Genomic DNA, 24,950 nt, shown 5'->3' with positions numbered 1-24,950 from the left:
AAATGCACACACCCATCATTCTGCCACAAAACTTTCAGCTCAAGCAGGCACAGGCCCCACGTGCAATAAGCACTTGAATTAACTGATACAAAAACTACCACCAAAGAGCGGCCTCTTCTCAGAAATTTATACTTAAAAAAGCATTAACTTACTATAAAATACTGGAACATTCCTAGGACATCAGAGAATGCTGTGGGGATGTGGGTTTGACAGGTATATAATCTTCCATGAACGTCCATCGATTTCACTCCAACCTCTAAACTTCCCCCAAAAAGCTCCCCAAGAACTCAAGAATTGTGGAAAAGACTTGTGAAAAACACCACCATCACTGTATCTCCCTTCAGTACTTCCAGCCTCTTTCCCTTTTCCAAGCAGAACAGCAGAGTGGGGTGAAGCAGAGCTTGGAATCTCCATCACCATAGCTAAATACACCCAAAACCAGAACTCAATTTTTTATTTTTGCTTTACATTTCCAAGCAGCTCCCATTTGATACCATGGTAAACTGAACGGTTAATGAAATTATTTGCTCTCTTTAACTTGATGTTTACATCAATAAGCATTCAAATACAGAGTCTTAAATAAACTACTGTAACAATAATATTGATGCTTCTAATAAAAACTGACAAGAAGAGCTCAACCCAAAGGCATTATTAAGTAGTTCAGTATTTTGCAGTTTGCCTAATCAATCAGTTTTGGCTTAGCAGAACATTCACAAAAAAATCAAAATAAACCAAAATAAGAGAAAACTGACTTCTATTTCCAGTTCAACTGCTGACTGACAGATCTCAAGGAAGCCTTTCCTTTTTCAACAGTCTTCTGCCTAGACAGGGGGGAATTATGCTTACTTACCACAGAGAAAGCTGAGATTTGAGAAGCATAAAGTGCTGCAGAGAAAGAAATACAGCTGCTGAGTACTATTATTCCACAGAAAAAGAAAGAAAACTGGTTATTTTAAACAAGAAGTTTATTTAAACAACAAGACGTTTTACTTGAAGGGAAAACTATCTAGGACTTTTTTTTCCTTTTTTTTTTTTAAAGAGTAATTTACCCCTACTTAGACAGAGATTGCTCTACATGTAACAGCTACGTACAAAAAAGTTATAAAATTGCCCTTGGTTTTACAATGATAAAAGAAAAACATTGAAATTATCCAATCAAACAAGGTATGCAAGGTTTTTGTTTTTGAACAGTGAGAGCAAAATAACTTACTGGAATATAAAGATAACTCGGCTTATTCTGTGATTCTGTAAAAGTAGAAGGAGCATGCCACTAACGGAGAGAGGGGCATTTTCACAGAACCAGTTTGTTTTCCCACCCCATCTCCATTAAATGTTGATCAAAACATACCATTGGCCATTTAGTTAAAAAAAAATATGCATTATGCCTGTGCACATCACCAGTTACTTTATGTACAATAAAAGGAATAAGAAAAAAAAATCAGAGAGAAGAGAGAAAACTATACTGCAGTAGTCAGGATGTGGCTGAACCAAGTCTCATTTTCCTAATTGTGAAGTGTTGCCTGTGGGAGCACAGTTCTGGAGAGGAAAGTAGCAGGTTCTTTTTTGTGTGTTTGTTTTAGTAAACTCCTCCTGTTTGCTGCTGGAACACATCAATTGTATCTTCATCCTCCATTTCCAACTACAGCAGAAAAAAGAAAAAAGGGCTTTCAACTCTTCTCACATCTCTACAGCAGCCTGGGTTGTTCTTACAGTTCCTGACTTTATGTTTACTTTTTATGCAACTTAACCAGAGAAGCCCCACTCCCCTCCACCACCACCCTTTTGTACATTTAACAAAACTCACTAAAGTCAAAACCAAAGAAACTGCACAGAAAAAAAATGCCAATTGATAACTGTTGACCCAGAATGAATTCTAGTACTAACTTCAGGGTACACTGTGTGACTCCTAAGAAACTGATTTATAACATTTGATTTCTGTTGCCTGCTTTGCCCTTGCACCTTTGTTCTCCTATTTACTCCCTCAGTTTACCTTAAAACATTGCCACAATTCCAGTTGGCTGCTGCTGCTCAAATGGCTACAGCAATGGGGAAGCAGCCTGGAATTAAAGCCTCTGCCCAACCAGGCAGTAAAACCAAGGATCAGTAAGCACAAAAATTAAAAGTACTTGGCATGTAACCATGTAACAACTGCCAGTGAAGAACAGCAATACTTCATGAATATCATTCTCTTTTTTCACCCTAAGTTTTACAGTTGATATTCCTGGGATGTTAACGGCACCTACTGATAAAATCTGTACCAAAACTGGAGCTGCTATAACTAATTCAAGTTATATTTCTAAACAGACTCAGTTATATTTCTAAACAGACTGGTCTATGCCATTTACCACAGTTATAACAGACTGGTCTAAGCTTAAGCAAAACACAAATGGAAAAGAAAACTCATCCTGTTGCCTCAATTATCAGTATTGCAAATTAAAAAGTTGCATACACTGGGGCCACAAGAGGCACAATCTTTGAAGCAGCAGCTCGGAAAATTCAGAACTGAAAACTGAAGTCCCTTATTTCATTACGAGTGGTTCTGAACAGCAGATAAAACTATCACTTGGACAGGCTGATTAAACACAGCTTCATGGAGCAGGACAGAAAAATGCTCCAGGGCCACAAGGAACCATTCTGTTCTTGGAATGGCCTTCTTTCAAACACTTACAGAAAACCCAAACTTCACCATATTCATCAATTCCATGCTACTGAAACAGTTTCAGATCACAAACAACAGAAATTACTTTTGTATTACAAATGCAAGCTTGCAAACAGGATCCCTCTGATAACATCCTGGCAAGCTTTTTTATAAAAAATAAAGCCATTGCTTCAAGAAAAACTCAATTCTTAACTTACCATCCTTGTCTCAGAGCCATGAATCAATAAAGTGAAAGTTTTACAGGGCTCACCATCTGTACAATGTACTTAATTTTTCTGTTTTATTACTACAGTGATACAGATTTATTATTCAAAACACCACAAGTCCTGGATTCCATTTCTAATTATCCTAAAGTAGTTACACCAAAATAATGGTAAAAAAAGATCCAGTTCTATCAGTAATATACACATATACAGAGGTATTTGATAGGAAACAGAAGCATCAACTCTTGCAGCAAATTTCAAATAGTTCTTTAGCCTTGCTTGTGCGGTTTACCTGTGCAGGTGTGTCTGTTTCATTAATTGGCTGCCCATCGAACCGGAATCTGATTTGCCTCATTGACAACCCCTGGACAAAGAGAAACAACACAAAGGGAAATAAACCTGGTGTTAAAGTTCTCAGTAGTTTACTCTTGAACTTGTTAGTGAATTGCAGCACCATCATTAAAAGCCACCAGAGATTCCATCCTTCCCTCATGCCCTGACTTTTAGGCATTTCACTCCAAATCCCTGCAATCTGTTTTGTATTAAACACTGCATTGTGTCCAACAATTCATGAGAAGCAACAGTGCCCCCACTGACTAAGTTAAAATAAAGCCATTTCTGAACACCCCAAAGGCCAGCAGGTTTACTGTGCTGTTGAGTAATTCACTTAAGAACTAGGTGCAACACTCTGGGTAATAAATGTCCAACAATGACACCCAACTCTCCTTTTTGATCTTCTCCAAAAACAAAGGTATTCTAAAATATTTCTTCCAGAAATGCAACAATGAAATTAGTCTGCAGCAGCAAAGAGTAAAAAATGGGAACTTTTTAACTTCCAATTCCTATTATAAAGAAATCTATGTATCAAGTTTTTCCATGCACAGATGGAAAAAATAAAGGAATTTTCTACTTCCAGAAATTAGCCAGTATTTTGGATAAGCATTTCTACCACACAACACTCATTTTACTGACCTCTTCTATCCCTAAAAGAATATCTCTCATCCCCACCCGAGCCAACAGACTGAAAAATGTAACTTGGGAGTAACAACTAACCTCTCCTACTGATAACATCAGCTCCACAATCACCAGTGAGTGTTTGAAGGTATTTTACAGCACCACGCATTCTGCAAAGGCAGGTCAGAGACATCTGGGGATACAAACTTCCTTTCCAATTCTATCCATTCTCTCCAGAGTATCTAACTATCCAAGAGCCCAATCTGGTTTTGAAGGCAATCCAATGGATTGCAGGGTCGTGCTTTGGCATCTCTGAGTTAGAAGAGAAGCCTCCATTCAGCCTGGCAAGAGCGGATGTCACACACAACAGAAAACAATGTAGTAATTATTTCTGAGGAGTAGATTTGTCAGGAAAAATATTTTAATAAATGTGAGTAAACTTTTTTTAATTAACTTTATGGTTCACAGCAAAATGCCTTCTCCAGCATGATCAGGACACTGCAGCATTCATCAGAACATCCTCTGGTCTAAGGAAGTGTGTGGCTCAGTCTCATGGCAGCAACACATTTCTGCACAGCAACATTTGCTTTGAGCCCTTTGCTCTGACATTGTGTTTCTTGAAACATGTATTTCCTATTCCCAGAGTGTTGTTTTTTTCCAGGTTCATAACAACTTTATGAGCTAAATAAATGTTAGCTGAAAACATACTGAAAAACTGTCCTTTGGTGAGCTTAGTGTCCACAAAACATGAAGTATGGCCCATGGATGATTTTTTCACCACTTAATCACAAATAGTCTTGATCTTCTCAACAGGTCAGTCAAATTTAGTTACTTCCATTTTAGATCTACTACACACAACACATGATTATCATCCTTTATAGCTGCTAAGTTCTCTATCACCTCTCCAAAATTAAGGATTTAAGTTCGGGTGTACTAGTTAGGTAAATAAATACATGAAAAAAATCTAACTTTTAGAGACATGCAGAACAAATGGGTTTTTTTGTTCGAAAGCATGCAGCAAAATTTCAGAAGTAAGCACCTAAAGACAAATCCACATCCACAAAAATATTCTTTGGATACCTCGTAGCTTAAAACTAAGATCAGAAAAAATGTCTCCCATTCTCAAGATTTACCAATGTTTTTCCTCCAGTCGATACCTGGGTTAGTTTTGTTTTGTTTTTTGTTTATTGTTTTGGGGTTTGTTTTTTTTTTGTTTGTTTGGTTTTTTTTGCTGGCTTTGGTTTGGTTTTTCTTTAAACAGAGTAAACATTTTGGCAATCTAAGACAATTTGGAATATTACTTGGAATATTACTTTTGCTTGCTTAAAAGTAACTAAGGATGAATGATACTTTAAAATTTTTTTATGCCAGGACTTCATAGACAACCAATCCTCAAATTCCCTGAAAGACAGATATAACTGTACTCTATGACTGGAAAAAGCAACACAGTGATTTGCAAAATAGAACAAGAGTTTATATGACTGAGGTAGGAAAAACAAACTCACAGCTTCCAACATTCACTAATTTCTCTGCAGAACACTCATACAAGAACACATTCACATGCTCAGGAAGAGCTAATTTTTCCTGTCTTTACTTTTATTCTGTTGTGGCACAGGGCAAACCAAAGAGGTTTTACCCCTCTCTATGTGAATCACAGGGGTTTTTCCTGGTGATGAAATAGCTGCACCAGTATCTTATACTGACTTTATTGTATGTAATAGTATCCTTGAGTATTTATGCTTTAAAAAAATTAAAAATTCACTAATTCTGAACACTTTTGTAGAGGTAGAACTTTTTGAAGGCAGATAGTCACTAAAAAATATCGCAGATAACAGAGACAAAATTTCCCAAATCAGGAGCTTCAGAAGGAAGAGCTCCATAGCTCAACTCGAACAGGTGTTTTTAAAACTTGCAATAGCTGCCTGCAGCCTCACAGACTGGCTACAGCTGCCACCACATCAGCAAATACATGGGGTGTGTGTCTCTCAGAAGATCCATTTGTCAGCCAGGACACAAGAGAAAAAACAAAGCTCATCATTAAATGTACAAGCTCCTCCTCAAGGTATCTTCTCAGTACAATTAAGCTAATAAATCAGAAGCCAATGACCAGTCCAAGAAGTCACTCAGAGCTATGAAAATCCCTGATTATCACTTAACTCTCTCTCCCCTAAGTTCATCCCAAATCCACCCTTTCCACACGAATATTTCTGAGCATTAGAGCAGCAGTTACCTCCCAGAAGCCTCCACCTATAAATACAGATTTCATAAATGACAACAGATCTTTATTTCACCCATTTCCTGCCACAACCCTCTCAGTCCACCCTGTAACAGAGCCCAAGGACAGCACTTTACAGCACAATTAGTTTCTGTTCCATCTCTATCATTTTGTGTATTTACTTAAGTTTTAAGACTTCAACTGTTTTCCTTTATCCCTGTGGAGAGCAGCTCTCCCCCAGACACCGTTCTCCTGAGATCATACCTGTCGTTCACAATAGGCTTTCATTAGTTTACTAAGTGGTGTGTGCCTCTTAATCTTAAACTGCACCACAGACCCATCTTGCCCTGCCACCTTCAGATTAATGTGGTCATTGTTTTCAGTCTTCACTCCTTCCTGTGGAGGAAATAAAAGAAAAAAAAATAACCAACACTTTTTAAAAAAGGTATGAAACAAGAAGTTCACATTTTACCGAAGTGCAACAGGTTATTGAAAAGGAGGAAATAAAGATATTAAAGCTGTTTACTGACTTGAAACCTTGAATTAGGGAATAAAGGTCAGCACTTTTCAGTTGAGAATTTAAAGGAAAAAAGCCACATACAAAAAAAAAATCTGATATTAGCTGTCATTCTGTAGACTGGAAATTTAGCAATGAAGAACGACCACCAGGCCAGGCATTCAAAACAGATTAAAAAAAAAAAGTTATTTCTATCAAAAGCACAACAATATGCAACACCAGTGTTCCCACTGAATGGAATTAAGTTACCCATGTTATTACTATGATCTGTTATAACTGTGCTCCCAACCAGCAGCAAGGCTCTTTCTCATTGCACCTCAAACTTTTTCCTATCGTTTGATGTCCTTATTAAAAAAAACTTTGCAGATACTTTAAAGAGCCATGTTTCAAACGGTGATAAAACCTGAAACAGGCCAGGTCTTCTCCTTCAGAAAATGTTTAAAAAAACTCCACATCAAGCAGCCCGACCCTCCCGGAGCGGAAAACTGCGGAGGATCAACTTCCAGCTCCGTCCCTCGTGTTCGGGCCGGGCCTCAGGGCAGAGGGCCGGAGATCGGGGCTGTCCCGCCCCGGGGCTCTCCGGCACCCCCAGTTCCAGCTTTGTTTTCGCTCTTTGCTGGGAGCCGGGTCCCGCCATGTGTCAGCCCGCGCGCGGCCCCGCGCCCTCCGCCACTTCGAACTCGGTTTGAAAATAGTGTGGGGGAGGAAAAAAAAAAAAAAGGAAGGAAGGGTGAGAGGAAAAAAAAAAAAAAGGCCAAGGAAGAAAAAAAAAAGGGAAAAAAAAAAGCCAACCCCCCGGCGGCGGCCTCTGTTAATTCCTGCCGTGCGGAGCGGAGCCCCCGCGGCCCCCCCGGCCCCGAGCGGGGCCAGAGGCGGCACAAAGGGGCCGGAGCCGTGCGGGGACCGTGAGGGCAGCGGCTGCCGAGGCAGCCGGCGGGGATGCTGCGGCCGCGGAGGAGGAGGAGGAAGGCAGCAGCAACCGCCTCCAGACCTGCCTCTCTCCCCGCGGAGGGCGGGAAGGCGGCCCGGGCTCGCTCCCCCTCTCCCCGGGGATCCCCCGCCCGCCCCGGGAGCCGCGGCCTCGGCCCCCCCCACCCGCGCAGGAAAATGGCGCGCAAAGGCGGCGCGGGGGCTGCGGGCCGGGGCCGCCGCCTGAGGGGCCGAGCGCGACGGCGGGAGCTGCGGAGCGCGCCGGCCTCACCTTGGGCTTCTCGTCGGCCATGGCGAGTCGGCGATGCGGGGGCGGCTCGGAGCGCGCACAAAGGGGGGGCAGAGCCGGCCGAGCGCGGCGGAGAGAAGGAGAGAGAGGGACACAGAGAGAGGGGAAGGCGGGGGGGCCCGGGAGCGCGCACGTACGGGGCAAGGCGCGGCCCCGCGGCTGTGCGTGCGCGCACCCGCCGCGCTCTCCCCTCCCCCCCGGGCGCGTTCCCGCCGCCCATTGGGTCCCGGCGCGCGGGGAGGGGGCGGAGCCAGGCCCGGGCTGGGGGGGTGAGGCAGGAGGGAGGGGGAAGGGGCGGTGGAGGGAGCGTGCGCGCGCCCCGCGGCCGTTACATAACGCGGCGGCGGTGGCGGAGGGGAGGGGTGCGCGCGCGCCCGCGGCTGCGCTGCCCGCGCGCTGCGTGCGCGCGCCTCTGCCCCGCCCCGCGCGGCGGGCATTGTCCTTCGCAAAATGGCCGCCGGGCCGCCCTCGGTGCCCCGCACCGTGCCCTGCACCGTGCCCTTCCCGAACAGAAGTTCCCCTGCTAGCCCAGCATCCTTGGCCCCCTCAAATCTTAAGTGCCCTCAAATCTCCTCAAAGCCGCTGGGCCGCCTGCCACAGCCCCTTCAGTGCCCCTTCAGGGCCTCACACGGCGTTCTTTGCACACACCTTCCTGGACAAACGGGCAGCCCAGGGAGGTGCTGAGTCTCTGTCGCTGGAGGTGTTTAAGGGAAGAGTGGACGTGGCACTCAGTGCCATGGTCTGTTTGACAAGGTGGTTTTGGGGCACAGGTTGAACTTGCTGATCTCAGAGACCTTTTCCAACCTCGTTGAAGCTGTGGTTCTCCCTCGTCTCTGCCTCATCAAATCTCTCCCTCCTGCTTGTGCCCCTCACTGTGGTATGGAGGACAATGATGGCGTGGCAGATCCCCAAAACCCTGGGCTGTCCCTGTAAGGAGGGGTTATCCTGGGAGAGATGCCATGTCTTGTGAGGGAACTGAGCACCTGCAGCCCCCCAACAATTACTCTACATGAATCAGAGCCACCAATGATGTAATTTCTTAAAGTTCATTCCATGGAAGGGAGGAGGAAATTCTCAATAACTCCAGAGATTTCACAGGTTCACACAAAACAGTTCCTGTGCCTTTTATCATCAGCATTACACTTGCCACCAGCATTTGTCAAATGCTTCTCTACATCACATAGATGGAAGAGAAACATCACAAAAACAATCCCTGTTGATCCCCCAGGGATGGATTTTCCAAGTGAGCATCACTCCACACTGGTGCTGCTCCATGTGGGAGCACTCTGAGTCATGACACCAAGGTAGCCGAGTGGTCACATACCCCCTGCTCCTGGCAGGACAAAACTTTCTGCGGCATTTCAGAGATGTTCCTTGTCCAGAATAAATTGCTCACATAGTGAAATATTGACTGAAGAGAAACTTCACTTACAGGCAGAGCTGCAGACTTGATTTTCACTGTCAGTTCTGGTCCCTCTGCTCTGCTTTTGTCATGTTACTTCACATTCCAGCTCTCTCCTTCTGAGCACAGATTGGATTTTTCCTGCCATTTTCTGGAAATTGCGGAAGAGTAACACCAACTGGGGAGAGGAAGCCGAAACCAAGCCTTTATCCAAGTCCCCATTTAATAAAATGGCACAGCCATGAGGCAGGAGGATGTCCCAGGCAGCCACCTGAGCTTCCACAAAACATGAGCAGTGGTCTTTTACAATCCCTTGTAGTCCAAAATTTAGCCTGAAATTTCATAGAACCTTTTAGTATCTTCCTCCCGAAGAGTCTTAGTGAGTAAATTCTGAAAAACCCCCAGACACAGACATGTTCAGTTTGACCCAAGAAGGCAAGAGATGCTGTTTCAAATTGTGACTGCGATTCAAACAGATCATCCTCTGTGCTCTGCTTTCCACTCCTACCTGTGTCAATTTACTTGATTTATCATCAAAAGATCAATCAGTTGATCCTGCCTATTTTCTCTGTGTTTAATTACTCATGCTATTATGTTTCTATTTGTTTAAGGTACTGGGAGGTGAGAAGCACCCTGGCTGGGAAGACCATGTACTTCTACCCAAATCCCCCTTCATGTCTGATGCCTCAGGCTTCTATGATCTCCCTTCTTTCATTTGAGCTCTGAAAAGCAATGGCCAACTTGGTTTGGACCTTCTCAAGTCTATCATCACCACTAAGAAGTAGAACTACTAGTGAGAAAAAGGAAACAAAGCACCTTAATCCCCACCCTTTTATCTCATCCAGAGCTTTTTAAAGCAAAACTACAAACCCATGGGATACTTCTGAGAACTAAAGCTGAGTTGTGATTCCCAATGGACCTTAAGTTCTATTTTTAGAGATGATGCAACGTCACAGAGAAGTGTGGAAGGGCATAATGGGGCTTGATGGTCCTGTTGTATTTTGTTCTTGTCACTCTTCCCCCTCCCTCCTTGAAGATCCCTGTGCTGCAGGCCCAGGAGGAGGATTTTTTTGGGAAGATGGGATGAAACTGGCCAAGGCCTGAGCGTGGCATCAAAGAACTGAAGGCAGGAATGGCACCAAGTGAGACACATATTAAGGCAGCATCACAAATAGAAGAAGTGTGCTAAAAAAGACAGGAAAATACTCTAGAATTTGTGAGAACATATGGGAGTTAGATGTGCTCAGAAAAGCTGAAAATGGCTTCAGCTGCACCAGCACTGGTCTCACCACCAATCAAACAGATCCCAAATCACAGAGCAGGTTTATACAGACCTCATCTCTGTGTGGCTTTTCTTTTTACATAGCAACGGAGGAAACTCTGAGAAACTGGAGCTGACAATAATCAGTGCTAAAACCTGCAAAGGAACTGGCCAGAGAGCAGCACTGGGAGTGAGCAGCGGGGGGAGAAGCCACACTGGGAACTACAAAGGCCCCACTCCTGCAGGGCCCGGGCTGCAGCAGAGGGGAGCAAAGCAAAGCTTTTTGTCCCTCTGAGCTCCTCCTCTTCAATGCACCAAGCTGAAGGGAACTGAATGGGGAAGCGTCACAGTGAGAATTCCTGAGAAATTCCATCTCTGGGAGAAAAAAATTCCACGTGCTGTTTCTTAAAATATTTCCATACTTTGTTTCATTCTTGTACTGCAATTTTATAAGGAAGAAATCTAGATTTTGCAGAGCTCTTTGGCTTAATTCTCCACCCTCTGATGGAGAGGGTAGGGAACACAGGCATTCCATATATATGCTCTTCATGCTGGGATTTTAAAACATCCTGTTTTGAGACAGCAAAGCAGCTGCAGGCAGAAGGTGTGTGCTCCTGCACATCAGCAAGCATTAGCCTACAAAACCTACTCCAGCCCCTTTAAAACTGGGTGTTATTTTGCACTTGAGTCCAAGGCAAGAACTGAAAGCACACAGTAATTTGGAGGTGTGAGTGAGTGCGTTGGGTTACTGGCTCAGACCCTGCAGGCCTGAGTGCTTTACTCAGGCTTTGCTTTTCATTAATTCTGGCTTAGCCCTGGGAATAGAAAATACCTTTTCCCTGCAGCCCTGCCTGTGCTGTGCCTTCCCTGTTCATGATGCTGATCATCCCCTCTGTTCCCAAAATAGCTTCCAAACCTCCTATTTCAGAAGGTGGTAACTCCTATCCTCATCAGACTTTTTTCTTTTTCTCCTGACTGTAAACCACACAATTTCTCTTTGCTTTCCTTGCTGGACCCACAGCCCATACCCCAAAGCCTTTCTGAGCAATGTGAAGTTCCATGCTGACATGGAAATTCCCAATTCTGCTCAATTATATGGTCTGGAGAGGCACAGAAGCCTCCTTGAGAGGTGAGCAGGAAGGTTTCCCTTCTAGGTATGAGCAGAGCTCCAGCCAGTGTTCAAGAGGGCTAAAAAAATGTCAAGATTTCATACTAAAACTCACCTTTCCCAAGATGATTTCCACAGGAATCATCCATTTAAGAACAACAGATGCTGCGGATATGAAAAGCCACAGACCTTTTTAGGGAGTGAGAAAAATGGACGCTGTGTGCCAAGAGACAGCAGGAAAGGATCAAAGAGTTCCAGCTTTCAGTGTCTCTTCACACAGATGGACCTGGGAGCAGCAGAGGACACTGTCCCACTCCTAGATCCACCTCCCACACGGTGGATCTCTACACAGTATTACATGGATATTCTAAATATATTCTGCCACTCACAAGAAAGTGCTGCAGTTATAAAAGCAGCACCTTAGCCTTGAGGAACAATGGCAAGAGGCCTTGTACTCCTGGGTTTTCAGGTATCCAGTTTTGATTTGCATCTAGAGCCTTTTAGTGATGTGTGGAATGGTATTCTGGATCTAGGAAGGCCCACTAACATCCTCAGAAGTCTGCAGCACAGAGCAGCACCATTGTGTAAGACAATAGGTGAATTTGACTTTGTACAGCAGAAATTCAAATACAGGCACATCTTCAAATAACAAAACACAGACCCTTACCCATGATAAACAGTGAGGGGTTTAAAATTGATGAGTCTTCAGTTTCTCAAGCAGCTTTCAGAATGTTTAATTTGTTCTACCTGTTCATTCCTTCTGACCTGAGCAGACACCACTTCCTTTTCTCAGCATGACTGGTTACATGACATGCTCTTCCCAGAGATAACTACTGGCTTTATTTTTATTGGAAATGATGGATGCAGCAGCTGATAAGTAAAAAAGGGGCAATCTAGCCATGGAGTGTTGCAGCATTTGTCATACAAGGACAGCAAATGATTTACATTATCTTGAAAAGTTAATTTTTAGTGAGTGTCCTGGGGAGGCACCAGCCTAAGAGGGACTGGTTCCAGCTGTAGGACCAACAAAACTGCACTGCTAATACTTGTCTTAAAAATATATATTGCTTGAAGAACTTGCTTATTGGCTAGCACAGGCAAAAAGTGAGGAGTACACAGAAGTGGGGAGGAGAGCAGAATGGAAGGAGAGGAGCAGGATGCTGTTGGTGTTTTATCACACCAGGTTATTGAGTTGAATGCCATGGTAGGTGAGCTCTCAGTGTTAACAGAAAGGTGATGAGCCTCCAGCAGCCTCAGAAGGCACCTCTGTCCAGTGTCCAGGGGATACGACTACCTCCTGGACCCTGAGTGAACGAGTGAGTGAGGCACAGTAGCTGTTCTTCCTGCTTCGATCCTGCTTCATTACAAGTCCTTCCCCAGCCTGCAGGCAACTCACTGAAGTCAGAGCACATAATTTGATTTGTCAGCTTTATCAATGCCCAAGAGCTCCAGAGAGCATCACCTTCAACATCCCAGAGGTTTCCCACCCTGCACGTGTTTGACATGCATAAAGAAATAGGAGACATGGGTTGTTACACAGCAATCAGTCAATGAAATGAGCATGATAACAGCACTGTGCTAGTGACTGTGCACTTGGACAGAGATCAGACAGGGTGTGGGGTCTTCCTCACTGGAGATATTCCAGAATTGTCTGGACACAACCCAGTGCCATGCACTCTGAGATCAGCCTGCTGGAGCAGGGAATTTGGACCTGAGTTTGTGATCCTTCCAACTTGACCTATTTGGTGAATCTGTGAACGCTGACTGACCAAGTACATCACTGCAGTACAAACCTGGGGCCAGCAATGCTCCCACCCAGCACTGAATCTGTCCTGACAAGAAAATGAGGCAGATTGTGATTTGGTGCCTGCCATCCATCCATCCATCCATCCATCCATCCATCCATCCATCCATCCATCCATCCATCCATCCATCCATCCATCCATCCATTCCATCCCATCCCATCCCATCCCATCCCATCCCATCCCATCCCATCCCATCCCATCCCATCCATCCATTCCCCACAGCCCGCTCGGAGCAGTCCACGCCCGCCTCGGCCCTCAGGGAGGCGGCTCGGGCGGGGGCGGAGCGGGGTCCATCCCGCCCTGGCGGGGCCTCGGGAACGGGCGGCGCTTCCGGGGCGAGCGGTGGTGCCTGCCCTGAGCCGGCGGAGACCCGCGGTCGCTGCCTGTCCCCTCCCGTCCCCGGGCGGCGCCTCCGCCGGGGCAGCAGCGGCCGGGCCGGGCGGGGGCTCGGGGCGCGCAGGCGGCGGCGCGGGCAGCCCGGAGGGGCCTCCGGAGCCGCGGCGGGCGGGAGCGGGAGCAGCGCGGCCGCCGCCATGGACGAGCCGGACACAGAGCCGCCGCTCGTGGTGCGGGATGGGCGGGCAGGGCAAGGCCGGGGCCTGCGGGCGGTGCGGGGCTGCGGGCGGTGCGGGGCCGGGACGCCGCTGACGTACACCGTGCCCCCACAGGTGGTGCCGGGCGCGGACCCGTCGGCCCGGCAGCTCTGCTTCGCCTGGGGCCCGGCGGAGGTGCTGGTGTGCGAGACCCTGTTCGGCCGCGCAGGTGGGTTCCGCTCCCCGCGCCTGTCCGCTCCCCATGCCCGTCCCGCTCCCCATGCCCGTCCAGCTCTCATGCCCATCCCGCTCCCCACGCCTGTCCGCTCCCCATGCCCATCCCGATTCTGGGTTGAGGACAGCGCGGGCGCTACTGCCCGGGCGCTGACGGGCTCTGTTGCAGGTACCGGGGATGGAGCACCGAGCTCCTCCCGCGTCTTCGTGGTTCGCAGGGACCAGGACATTTACATCCACACCCTGCGGAAACTCTTCAACGAGTCGCACGGGATTTTCATAGGGCTGCAGCGGAGCGAGGAGGAACTGGCGGGGAAGTCGCGGAAGGCGCAGTGAGTGGATGGGGAGAATGGGAGGCAGCGGCTGCCCCTTCTCCAGCCGGGGGCAGCGCCACGGGCTGCTAAACGCCTCCGATGAGGCAAGTGCCGTTGGCCAGGCTGCTTTTACCAGCTCTGGAATCAGCAGTGGGGCAGGTAGAATGACCGTTTTGGGGGGATTTTACAAATCAAGGCTCGGATCCTTCCAATAACTATGCTGGTAGAGTGTGGCACAGTCACTGATTCCAGATGGATCCACCTAGGTACTGGGAGTTGCTACCGCAGAGAAACTTGCAAGGCTGTAGGGGACATAACACTAAAACTCCAACAGCTCCCTCCAACCAAAGTCTTTTTGTGTTTGGCAGATTGGTTCAAGTGAGTAAAAACTACCGGTCAGTGATAAGAGCCTGCATGGAGGACATGCACCAGGCAGCTGGTAAGTCTGTTTGTTTGTTCTCTTACTGCAGGGAAAGGAAACACCAGTTGCAATTATGAAAGTAGGATTGTAATGGTAACTTACTGCAACTGCTGTACAATAGCATGTGTAGGTTTCAGTAATTACCAGGACTTTGTTTCCATGCTGGAGATTTCCAAGTTGGTTTGTAAATCTGGTCACGGACTGGTTTTTTCACACTATATTGTAACTGATTTTCTGGGGACTTGCAGCCTTTTTGTATCTCATGTGGCAGATATATGGAAAACTATCAAAGCTCAGAAGCAACTCTCAAATGTAAATATGTTCCTCTTTGACTTTCCTTGTTTTTCCCTCAGTTTCAACCCGGGACCCTGCCCTGCAAGGCCAGTACAGCACTCAGGTAAGTCCTGTCAGGTTGAATGTGGATTACTGGCTGGTGAATTCACTAGGCCACCACTGTGGCATCAGGCACTTCAGATTTAACTCTGCCTTGTGTATAAAATAAAGTTCATGACCAAGAATAAATGGAAATAAATAGTTAATTCCTGTACTTCTCAAACAATAAAGATGCCAAACACCTCAATTCGCTGCCATGTCGTAAACATATTTGCTGTTGTAGATGTGATGTTTTCTTGTCATCCCAAAGCTGACAAGAACAGTTTCAGAAAGAAACAGACTTGCTGTGTGGTGTTTCACCTCTCAAACTCTAAGATTCCAATCAGCTGCATCTGAGCCTCTATTCACTGTGTTCACAGTGAGCTGTCAGATCTACGGGAGTGTTCTGGGAGGAGCAGAGTGCTCACACCAGTTTTGTCCTAGCAGCTATAGTGATGTTGCTTCATTGGGTGCTCTTTCTTCCTTTGATGTTTGTATTGAGTCTTAAAAGTGCAGAAAGGCTGAAAATAAGACCAGTTAGGTTGCTCACTGGTGACAGATTATTGCTGAATTTCATTACACAGTGTTAGTGTTTTCTGCCCAAAAAAAAGTGTGGAATTTTGGTATGTGTCTTTTAATTTTTATGTCTGAACTGTCAGTATGATATTTCTCTGTAAGAACTGATTGCTGTGGACAGCAGATGCCTTTGTGTGGTTAAAAAACCCAACTGGAATAATGACTAGCTCTGAAACTTGGCCCTACTTTCCTTCAGGTTTCCATTCTCTCTGCAATGGAGCTGATCTGGAACCTGTGTGAGATTCTGTTTGTGGAAGCAGCTACAGGTGAGCCATGAACTATCCTCGTGTAAAGACTGATGGGGGTTTGTTCTTTGCATATTTATTTGTTTAAAATGTATATCATATTCACTGTGTCATAGTTTGATGTTTTAGAGATATGCAGAGTGTCAATAAGCCTTTTAATACCGCTTCTGCCTCAGTTAATTGTCTTGTTTATATTGAATTATGTCAAGCAATTCAATTTGCCTTCTACTTTTCTTCCTCACTCTGATGTAAATTGTTTGTCAGAAAGATTATAAAGAGAAGGGATATCAAAAGTTGTTGCCAATCTATTTTATTTATAAGCTTAAACATCTCTTTAAACATCAAATGTGTCGATGCCAGTTGACATTTACACAGCTCTGATACAACTCCTTTAGGTTGCCATTTTTGAAGTCAGTCTGTTTACATTGGCATTTTAAAGTAGAAAATAATTTTTGAAGGAAATAATATTATGCAAACAAATGTGCTACTTACACAGTCCCAGAATTCAGGAGAGATTCACAAATTACAGATTACTTAACCTAAATTAATCACCTAGTGCCAAATTTCTTCCTCATATTCAGTTACTAATAACGAAACAATGCTAAAATAAACAGAAATATTCTGTTTGTCTCTTGGCATTACATGATTTTTGATCTGGATCACTCACTTTTTATTTTTTCCAAGTTTGGGTTTTCCACTGGACCGTGTTGCCCCAGGAAAACCTGCCAGAGGCTGGGTGCTCCCAGGGCCTCTTTGCTTAAGGAACTCTGTAATTTGGGGGTGGCAGGTAGAAATGCAGTCAGTAAATCTCATCTAGTGATATCAAACTGTGACGAAATGTGTGAGAGCAGTTTGGGAACAACCCTTGGGAACTGACAGAGGGAAATCTGTCTGCACAGCTGGGCCCCTTCTGCTGCGCCTCCTGGACTGGGTGCGGCTCCACGTGTGTGACGTGGACAGCATGGTCCGGGAAGTTCTGAGCAGTGAGAGTCCATCCAAACACAAGCTCTTCTGGAACGTGGTGAGTATCACCACCTGGAAGATTCTTAAACAACAGGAATTCATGTCTGTGCTTTCCTTCCTCTTCCCTGCTGGACACAATGCCTCATTGCTGTCTGCCTGTGTAGGCTTTAGGATGAAGCCATTCTCATTCCCATCTTCATCCTTCATGGCCCATAGAGGTCAAGCCTTACACTGTTACTTGAATTAGCAGTGCCTACAGTTTAAACATTTTAACTCCACTTCCCTTGCCTGAATTACAGGTTAAAATGCCCCTATGATCCCTTTCCTGGGCACTCCATAATCCTGCCCAGTGTGGAGCTCATGGACAGGGGGTTTTTGCAGGTGGATGTCTTTGTGCTCCAAGGCCGGATGGATGAAGCACGGCACCTGCTCTCCAAGGAAGCCAGTGCCAATCCCGCATCCATGAACATGTACAAAATCTTGGATGACTTGATGAAGAAGATGCCTGTGCCCAGTGTATGTACAAAGTGTGTTTTTTCATGTAGTTTGTTGGGAAAAGCCACCTGGTTGTGTCCCCTGTAACAGTTTGTTAGAACATCTCTTACTCCTTTACAGTAACAATATTTGTGTTCTTGAATTGCCCAAAGACCCAACAATTCAGATAAAAGTCTGTTGGGTGGCACATCAACACAGAAAGATGACAGGCAGCCTCATGTTTAGCTTTTTATCAGGAGTGATTGTACGTTTGGCCCAAAAGCCTAGTGTGATTTGACTTGGTGTTTCCTTTATTTCATGTATTCCTTTATTCCCTCTGCTCAGCTTGGCAACACCCAGACTCTGACAGAGCTGGAACTGAAGTGGCAGCACTGGCACGAGGAATGTCAACGGTATCTACAGGATGGAACTTTTGCTTCCAATCCCCACATGGAGTCCATCTGCAAGGTGTGTTTTTGCTGAGAACAGAGGAAACTTTGGACTTAAGTGTTGAATCTATCCTTGTGGATTTCAGGAACCCACTGTAGCCATAAGTAACTTTAATATGTCTCTTGTCCTCTGTTGATGGTTTGCCAGCCTGGGTAGTTGGGTTTCTCTCCCTGTCCAAGGTCCTAAGGCTGATTTGGAAACTGAGCTGTGAGAAAGATTTTTGTTACATAATTTTGAATAAATCCTCACCTTTGCAGAACAAGAGTAATGCCTCTGGAGAGCTGGAGTGCAGCTGTGCCCATCACTGAGTGTGCAGCATTCCTGCTGTGTTTTTGTCCCATTAGATCCTGCTGGGAGATGAGGATGCCATTTTGGAGAAGAAGGAGCTCATGACCACCTGGTATCACTTCCTCGTCACCCGGCTCCTGTATTCCCACCCGACAGTGAAGCCGATGGAGCTGCGTTTCTATGCACAGGTAGGAAATAAAATATTCTAATATTCTGCACTGTTTCAGGCACAAAAAGAAAGAAAAACTTACTACACTGAAAGAAAAACATAGGGGAAAGTCTTACAGCAACTAGATGCCTGTAAGATGTTATCTGGAGTTTGTAAAAGGACTGGGAGAGTGATAAAGCTGACAAATAATTGTTGAAGACCCATTTTTCAATGGGTCACTTCTCAGTGTCATAACATTGCCAGTCTTGTTCCTGCAAATTGTTTTCCCAGTCCCCTATGCTAAAATGAGGAAAATTCCTTTTTGTTAATGTGTTCAACTTCTATGACCTCTTATTTCCTATAAAATAACTGCTACATCCAAACAATGTCTTGCTTCTGCATTTATGTCTTGTCATCTCATTCCACAGTCTAGTATGGACCTCTTCCTGGGTGGAGAGAGCAGCCCTGAGCCTCTAGACATGATTTTAATGGCAGCCTTTGAATTTGAGATGCATCAAGTGATCAAGGAATGCAGGTTGAGTTTTAAGGGTTTTTTTAAGGGATTCTCTAGTTCTACAGTATTCCTTCTGTGAATTTGGGACGGGGGTATGGGTACAGAGCCCTGATCATCCTTGCAAAGAATTTTGCAAAAATACGTGAAGCTGGCAGCAGTTAAAAGTATTCCATTAGGTCTGGGACATTGCAGCCAGACCTTGGACTGTAACAGAGCTGTGTATTGGTAAGAAATGCCTGTGGAAAACCTGACACAGTCCCTGGCAGTGTTAGGCTTAGTTTTTTCTTTTGCTTCAAACACAGCATTGTCCTGAGCAACTGGTGGTTTGTGGCTCATCTGACTGACCTGTTGGATCACTGCAAACTCCTGCAGTCTCATAATCTCTAGTAAGTATTTATTTGCATTATTTGAATAAAGCTGATTAAGATAACCCAGAGAGGAAAAAACAAAACCAAAAGAAAACATGCTGCAGAAATTTTGTGTAAATTGATAGTATTTGTGAAATAAAGTAATCACATTTTTCCAGTGAGATGCAAATAATAATACCTGAACATTTACTCTGTTTCCCTCCAGTTTTGGTTCAAATATGCGTGAATTCCTCCTGCTGGAGTATGCCTCAGGACTCTTCTCCCATCACAGGTATCACCTTTTGTTTTATTACTTATAGGACAGACTTAGACTGAGGCAGCCAAAACAAATAACTGCATGTTCATGAAGTAAAAGGGCAAAACTTAGAGCAGCCACTGTTAGAATTTCAGCAGAGGTGTCCCTCAGGGTTTGTACAAGATTGGCCCATTTCCCTTCCTAAATGGAGACAAAAGCTGTCTGTTAGAACTCTTCACACCCCATGACCTGGGCACAGCCACTCCTGCCACCTTGCAGAGTGCCTTGCACTGAAGCTCTTACCAAAGCTGCGCATATTCCAAAGTTGTGGCATTCCAAAGTTATGCTACAGGGAACTGGCATGAGGTAGAATGGAAAAGCCATTTCAGGACTGAATGCTAAGTTAATCACAGCTAACAGTTATTAATGCAGGCTCAGATTCTCCTTGGGGCTCTACTGTTGTGCTCATTGAAGATTCCTAGGGTTGGAATGGTGGTGATTTCTCCCCTCTCTCAGCCTGTGGCAGCTGGGGGTGGATTACTTGGATCACTGCCCAGAGTTCGGCCGGGTGTACCTGGAGCTGCACATCGAGCGCATCCCCCTCAGCACGGAGCAGAAGGCCCTCAAGGTGCTGAGGATCTGTGAGCAGAGGCAGATGCATGAACAAGGTGGTGCATTTTCAGTCTCACTGTTTCTCAGTGCTCCAGCTGAACCCACTGACACTAATTCCTGCCCTCCTTTGTGTGCTCCCCCAGTGCGCAGCATCTGTAAGATCATGGCCATGAAGGCTCTGCGGAACAACCGCCTGGGCTCGGCCCTGTCCTGGAGCATCCGGGCCAAGGACGCGGCCTTTGCCACCCTCATCTCAGACCGGTGAGGCTGAGCAGCAGCTCCTGGCCTGGGGGGACAGGGGGAGGGTGGCTGCTGGGTCAGGGGCCAGGAAAGCTCCCACTGCTGCAGGTGGGGCCAGGCACCTTCTTCTGGACCAGAAAACAACACCCTTGGGTGCTGTCCCCTGCAGTACCCCCAGCTGTGCCTTCCCTGTGTTGTTTTCCTTCCTGACATCTAGAGACAAAACAGATTGATTTTATATGAGAGTCCAACCCCCTTAGACCTTACTTGGTTAAACATTTCTTTCAACAGCTTCTGTCGTCTACCCTTCACTTGCTGTGACAGAGCTGTTTGATGGGCCAGACAGTGACCCAGGGGGCTGATTTGGGTGGAGTACAGTCCTTACCTGTGCTTTATTCAGCAGATTACTTATAATCAAGTTCACCTCACCTCCAAACAAGCCAGTAGGAGTCACTTAAGCTACATTTCTACTAAAAATCTCATTGTTTCTACTAAAAATTTGTATCAATGAGTGTCCCTGGCTTTGTTTGAGCCTCTCAAAATTCCTGACCTTTTCTGGAGTGGGAGGGTTGTTATCAAAGTGAGGACAATACTGACACTTGGCTCAGGCCTCAGCAAAAGCTCTGGCAACTCTTTGTGCTTTGTAATCTCTAACAATCCATGTCGTGTGGGTTTTGCTCATTGGAAATAGGCAGAGACCAGTCCCTGCATAGTTAGAGTATAATTTTGAAATTACACTCTGGGTAGGTGGCCAGACAACACTCTGTCTTCAACACTGACAAAATGAGTGGTAAGAGATTGCTAATCTGAGGTTTGGGGGGTTTTTTGTTTGTTATTTGAGGGAGTGGGAATCATTACATTTCCTTCAAAAGAAGGATAAAAAAAAATCACAGGAAGCAGCTCTGCAGAAAGCAGCATAATGGAGGCTGTAGCAAAACAGATGAAAAACTTTTAGCATTGTTTTTGTTCCTGCTGTTTATCAACTTTTTTTACACAGCAGAAAAACAGAGCTTTTGTTATCATCTGAGAGTGTTAGTTTTGCATCCACCAGCCTCAGCTTCCTGCCTGTCTTCCTTCATTTACTCCTTTTAAAAAATAGATCTCAACTACCACAGAATGCAGAAGAATCAATGAAGTGTCTGTTAAGTGTACATTACACCAGTTCCTCGGCCACTTCCAGAAACTTCTAAATCCCTTGGGGAGGTTGATTAAGATGGAACTGAGCTGTCCAGTCAAGTTTTCTGGGAGGGGATTAGCAGGCACAGAATGGATGTGGATGATGTCCTCCCCTCTAAGCTTTTATTATGTTCCACTTTCTCCCCAGATTCCTTAAGGACTATTGTGAAAAGGGGTGTTTCTCTGACCTGGACCTCATTGACAATCTGGGCCCGTCCATGCTGCTCAGTGACCGGCTCACATTCCTTGGTGAGAGCTGCCTACAGTGTCCATGCTGCTCTGCTGTGGAGAACTCCATGGGATTACTTGGATTTATGCTTTCTTCCATCTGGCTGGCTCCTGGTTTAGTGATGAGGGGAAAGCAAATGGTGAATGTGGTTTGGGATGCAGCTTGTACACCAGGGGTGGCCTTTACCACTGCCTTCACACCAGGTCCCTGCTCTGCTCTGAGCAGGACAGGCCCAAGTCTTTTTCCAGACTGTATCACTACCTTGAGAGGCTCTGAAATACTAACAAATGCTACCTTAGGGGGTTCATTGGAAGAGTAATCCACTGGTTTCAGTTATGTTTACCTTGTTATAATTTTACCAAGGTCTCCAGAGTCTCCAGTGTGTGGGTTCAGTGTGCCAGTCAAGCTCACTGGAACAAGAGCCCTCCCTGCCCTCTCACTGAGCACTTGTGCCAAGAGACAGTGAGGGCCTCCAGCTCATTTCCTTCAGGTACCACAGCTTCCTTCTCCTGCCTGGCACAAGGCAGGCTGTGGTAACCTGCCCCTCTGCCTGCAGCTGCTCTGTGGCCTTTGATTCAGGGACCAAAACAGGAAATTGATTTCTCTGATGCTGTGAGTAGGCCAGAATCTGATAGGAATTTGGAATAGCTTTCAGCATTGGACTGACTCCCCTCTACCTGATACCAGCCTTACAGGGAGGGTGAGCATGAGCTTTATCAGTTTCCACTTGGTCCAGCTTGCAAAACTGGAACTGATTTTCCTTCATTAAAGCTGATCCTGAACTAGGTCTAGAAGCTAAACATGACTTATCAAATTGGTAATCCCTCAGCTCTGCATGCCCAGCATCATCTGCTAACTGTCAGCCCCAGAGAAGCCTTTTCCCTTTCTGCTCTTTCTAAACAATCCTGAAAGGCCTGAAAATATTTCTGCCTATTTTTCCCTTAAGGTTTTTAGAACCTTTGGTTACCTTTGCTGGACAACTTCCCCCTGTCTCTGCCTTGAGCTCAAGCATTAGTCAAGGTGAATCTGAATGGGAATCATTAACTTCCAGTATTGTGACAGTTTAGTGGATACAGAACGAGCCCCACTTCCATCCTCAGCCACTTCTGTCAAGCTGGATATTGATCTCACTAATTCTTAGCAAATGCAGAACTTTCCCTATTGACAGAGATTCCAGTTTCCATTTAAACAACCAAGGAAGACGGTGCAGCTTTTCAGACCTCCTGGTACTCTGTGACCTCAAAAAGGACATTATCTCTGCTCTAAGCCACTGGTTCATTGCTCCCCTGCAGATACTCAGCCTGGGGCAGCAGCAGCCCTGACCAGTCTGATGCAAACCCTGAAGTTCACCCAGAACAGCAGCAGAGTGTGGCTGCCCTTTTAGGGAGGCTCTGTTGTTACCTTCCTTCATGCACCAGATTCCCAACCCAGAGGGGCTGCTTTGGGCTCATTTTGGCTGGGGGTGGTTCTTTGTGGGAGCAGAGGGATCTCCCAAGTCCCAGCTGCTGATGCCTCCTTTCTGCCACCCTGTGGCAGGGAAGTACCGGGAGTTCCACCGGCTCTACGGCGAGAAGCGGTTCGCGGAGGCGGCGCGGCTGCTGCTGACGCTGATGACGGCTCACATCGCTCCCTGCTCCTTCTGGATGACGCTGCTCACGGACGCGCTCCCGCTGCTGGAGCAGAAGGAGGTCAGGTCCTGCTCACACTGACACAGCCCCCAAGGGGGCCTCTTCTTTTTTCCTGACAAGGGAACTCAAAATGGTGACCCTCCTTTCCCTACTCCTGCCAGGACCTGTCCATGGCAGTGCCAAGTGTCCCAGCAGTGGGAACATACAGGGACCCAGGAAGGGATAAATTGACTCTTTACTTTGGTTCCCTGCTGTTACAACAGCAGTGGAATTCATCTGCTCTGGTAATTTTAGCACACTCTGTGTTCAGCTCCTTTGGGTACTTGGCTTGAAGGTGGTTCCAGTGCTTCTAAGCACAGTTTTTCCTTCAAGATCCATCAAGAAAAGAATAATTCAGCAATTACAGACCCAGAGCAGTCACTTTGACTTCATAGCTGACCCCGCTTGGTGCAGGAGGTGGCACTAGAGACCTCCCAAAGTCACATCCAGCCTGAATTATCCTTGGATCTGTGATTTCAGGGGTCAGAATGGAGCTGTGGGAGTGTAAAAGCATTCTCTTCAACTGCACTATCTTCTCAGCCTGTGTGATGTCTCGAAATTTAATCTTCTTCAGTAAAAACTTTGATTTCCACAGGTCATATTTTCAGCAGAGCAGACTTATGAGTTGATGCGATGCCTGGAAGACCTGACAGCAGGGAATCCAGACAAGCAGAAATTCCAGGTAACCCTGTTCAGTTCTGAGGACAATTGGAAAATGAAGCAAGGAGGGCCGTGGGAAGGGTCAGGGAGGGAAACTCTGCATTTATATTTCCTGGTGAGGTCATAAGAGAGGCACAGCCTAAGTCCCAGAGACTGGCACAGTGGGTTCAGGGCAGTCAAATGAAGCATCAACAAGAGACTGTCACGAACCCAGTGCAGGAATGTTCCTACTCCTCATGTTCTGATGGTTTGCACTGGACCGTGATGCTTTTCCAAGATAAATAATTACACATTACGTGAGCAATGAAGAGCTGAGGTGTTGCCATCCAGCAGCTCTGGCTCTGAGCATTCCAGGCACAGAACAGGGAACTATTTGCTGCACATGCAAAGCCCTGTAGCATCCAGGGAATGAAAAGGCTTGGCAGTGCTGTCTTGGGTTGAGCTATGCAGGTTTTGCTCTTCTCAGGAGGTCCCTGTAACAGGTAAATACCTCTCACTGACCTGCATCTTCAATTTCCCAACCCTGAGACAGACCATGGCACCAGCTCATCGCTGTGTGCAGTCCCCTACCCCAGGCTCTGCTCCCTTGCAGGATGATGATGTTGAGACAACCAAAGTGGAAATGCTGAGACTTGCCCTTGCACGGAACCTCGCACGAGTCATCGTCAAAGAAGGCACCGTGGAAGGATCTTGAAGACTGCAGGGTGTTCCTCCTCCTCTGGGGCTTGCTGTACATAAACTGACTTTTTCTAAGAATAAATGTTTTGTTTTGCAGATTGCTAGGTCATTTGTTCTTGTCTTCCAAAAACAACTTTACATAAGCTTTTATTTAACCTTTTATGAAGGACCTGCATCAAAATGTTACAGCTGCTTGTTCCAGCTGGGTCT

The 24,950-nt window shown here is 46.0% G+C and overlaps 2 protein-coding genes across 4 annotated transcripts; one reads left to right on the top strand and one right to left on the bottom strand.

Moving 5' to 3' along the window:
- Positions 1–947: 947 nt before the first annotated feature.
- Positions 948–8,036, bottom strand: SUMO2 (small ubiquitin like modifier 2). The gene is made up of 4 exons (XM_071452592.1): positions 7,750–8,036; positions 6,296–6,427; positions 3,155–3,226; positions 948–1,639 (listed from the first exon to the last, which is right to left on the bottom strand). Exons 1-4 carry the CDS (start codon positions 7,768–7,770, stop codon positions 1,577–1,579), a joined length of 288 nt encoding a protein of 95 aa, XP_071308693.1. The 5' UTR covers positions 7,771–8,036; the 3' UTR covers positions 948–1,576.
- Positions 8,037–8,944: 908 nt separating this feature from the next.
- Positions 8,945–24,838, top strand: NUP85 (nucleoporin 85). 3 transcript variants are annotated; one of them, XM_071452579.1, is made up of 19 exons: positions 8,945–12,007; positions 14,012–14,105; positions 14,280–14,442; positions 14,793–14,863; positions 15,199–15,242; positions 15,990–16,059; positions 16,938–17,059; positions 17,383–17,517; positions 17,821–17,943; positions 18,270–18,401; positions 18,790–18,896; positions 19,178–19,261; positions 19,449–19,514; positions 19,995–20,146; positions 20,234–20,351; positions 21,655–21,755; positions 23,272–23,423; positions 23,998–24,084; positions 24,655–24,838. In XM_071452579.1, the coding sequence occupies exons 1-19, from the start codon at positions 11,975–11,977 to the stop codon at positions 24,754–24,756; spliced, it is 1,956 nt and encodes a 651-aa protein (XP_071308680.1). In that variant the 5' UTR covers positions 8,945–11,974; the 3' UTR covers positions 24,757–24,838. The 3 variants fall into 3 exon arrangements, with proteins under 3 accessions (XP_071308680.1, XP_071308678.1, XP_071308679.1); XM_071452578.1 differs by lacking the exon at positions 8,945–12,007 and adding an exon at positions 13,662–13,909; XM_071452577.1 differs by lacking the exon at positions 8,945–12,007 and adding an exon at positions 13,659–13,909 and having other exon boundaries at positions 14,012–14,442.
- The last annotated feature ends 112 nt before the right edge of the window (positions 24,839–24,950 follow it).

This window comes from Agelaius tricolor, unplaced genomic scaffold, assembly GCF_023055355.1.
Source record: "Agelaius tricolor isolate 1412-34295 unplaced genomic scaffold, bAgeTri1.0.p SCAF_35, whole genome shotgun sequence".
In the NCBI taxonomy this organism is placed as follows: domain Eukaryota; kingdom Metazoa; phylum Chordata; class Aves; order Passeriformes; family Icteridae; genus Agelaius; species Agelaius tricolor.
Note: the sequence above shows the minus strand (reverse complement) of the source record. Positions and strands in the feature narration are given on the sequence as shown.

What these genes read in the sequence shown, in the direction of transcription:
- SUMO2 (XM_071452592.1), bottom strand. Translation starts at nt 7,770, where the DNA reads ATGGCCGACGAGAAGCCCAAG. An exon ending in TGGCCGACGAGAAGCCCAAG is followed by an intron (nt 6,428 to 7,749) that starts GTGAGGCCGGCG and finishes TTTCCTCCACAG; the next exon opens with GAAGGAGTGAAGACTGAAAA. An exon ending in AAGCCTATTGTGAACGACAG is followed by an intron (nt 3,227 to 6,295) that starts GTATGATCTCAG and finishes CTCTTTGTCCAG; the next exon opens with GGGTTGTCAATGAGGCAAAT.
- NUP85 (XM_071452577.1), top strand. Translation starts at nt 13,877, where the DNA reads ATGGACGAGCCGGACACAGAGCCGCCGCTCGTG. An exon ending in ACAAGCTCTTCTGGAACGTG is followed by an intron (nt 17,060 to 17,382) that starts GTGAGTATCACC and finishes GGGTTTTTGCAG; the next exon opens with GTGGATGTCTTTGTGCTCCA. An exon ending in CGCTGCTGGAGCAGAAGGAG is followed by an intron (nt 23,424 to 23,997) that starts GTCAGGTCCTGC and finishes TGATTTCCACAG; the next exon opens with GTCATATTTTCAGCAGAGCA.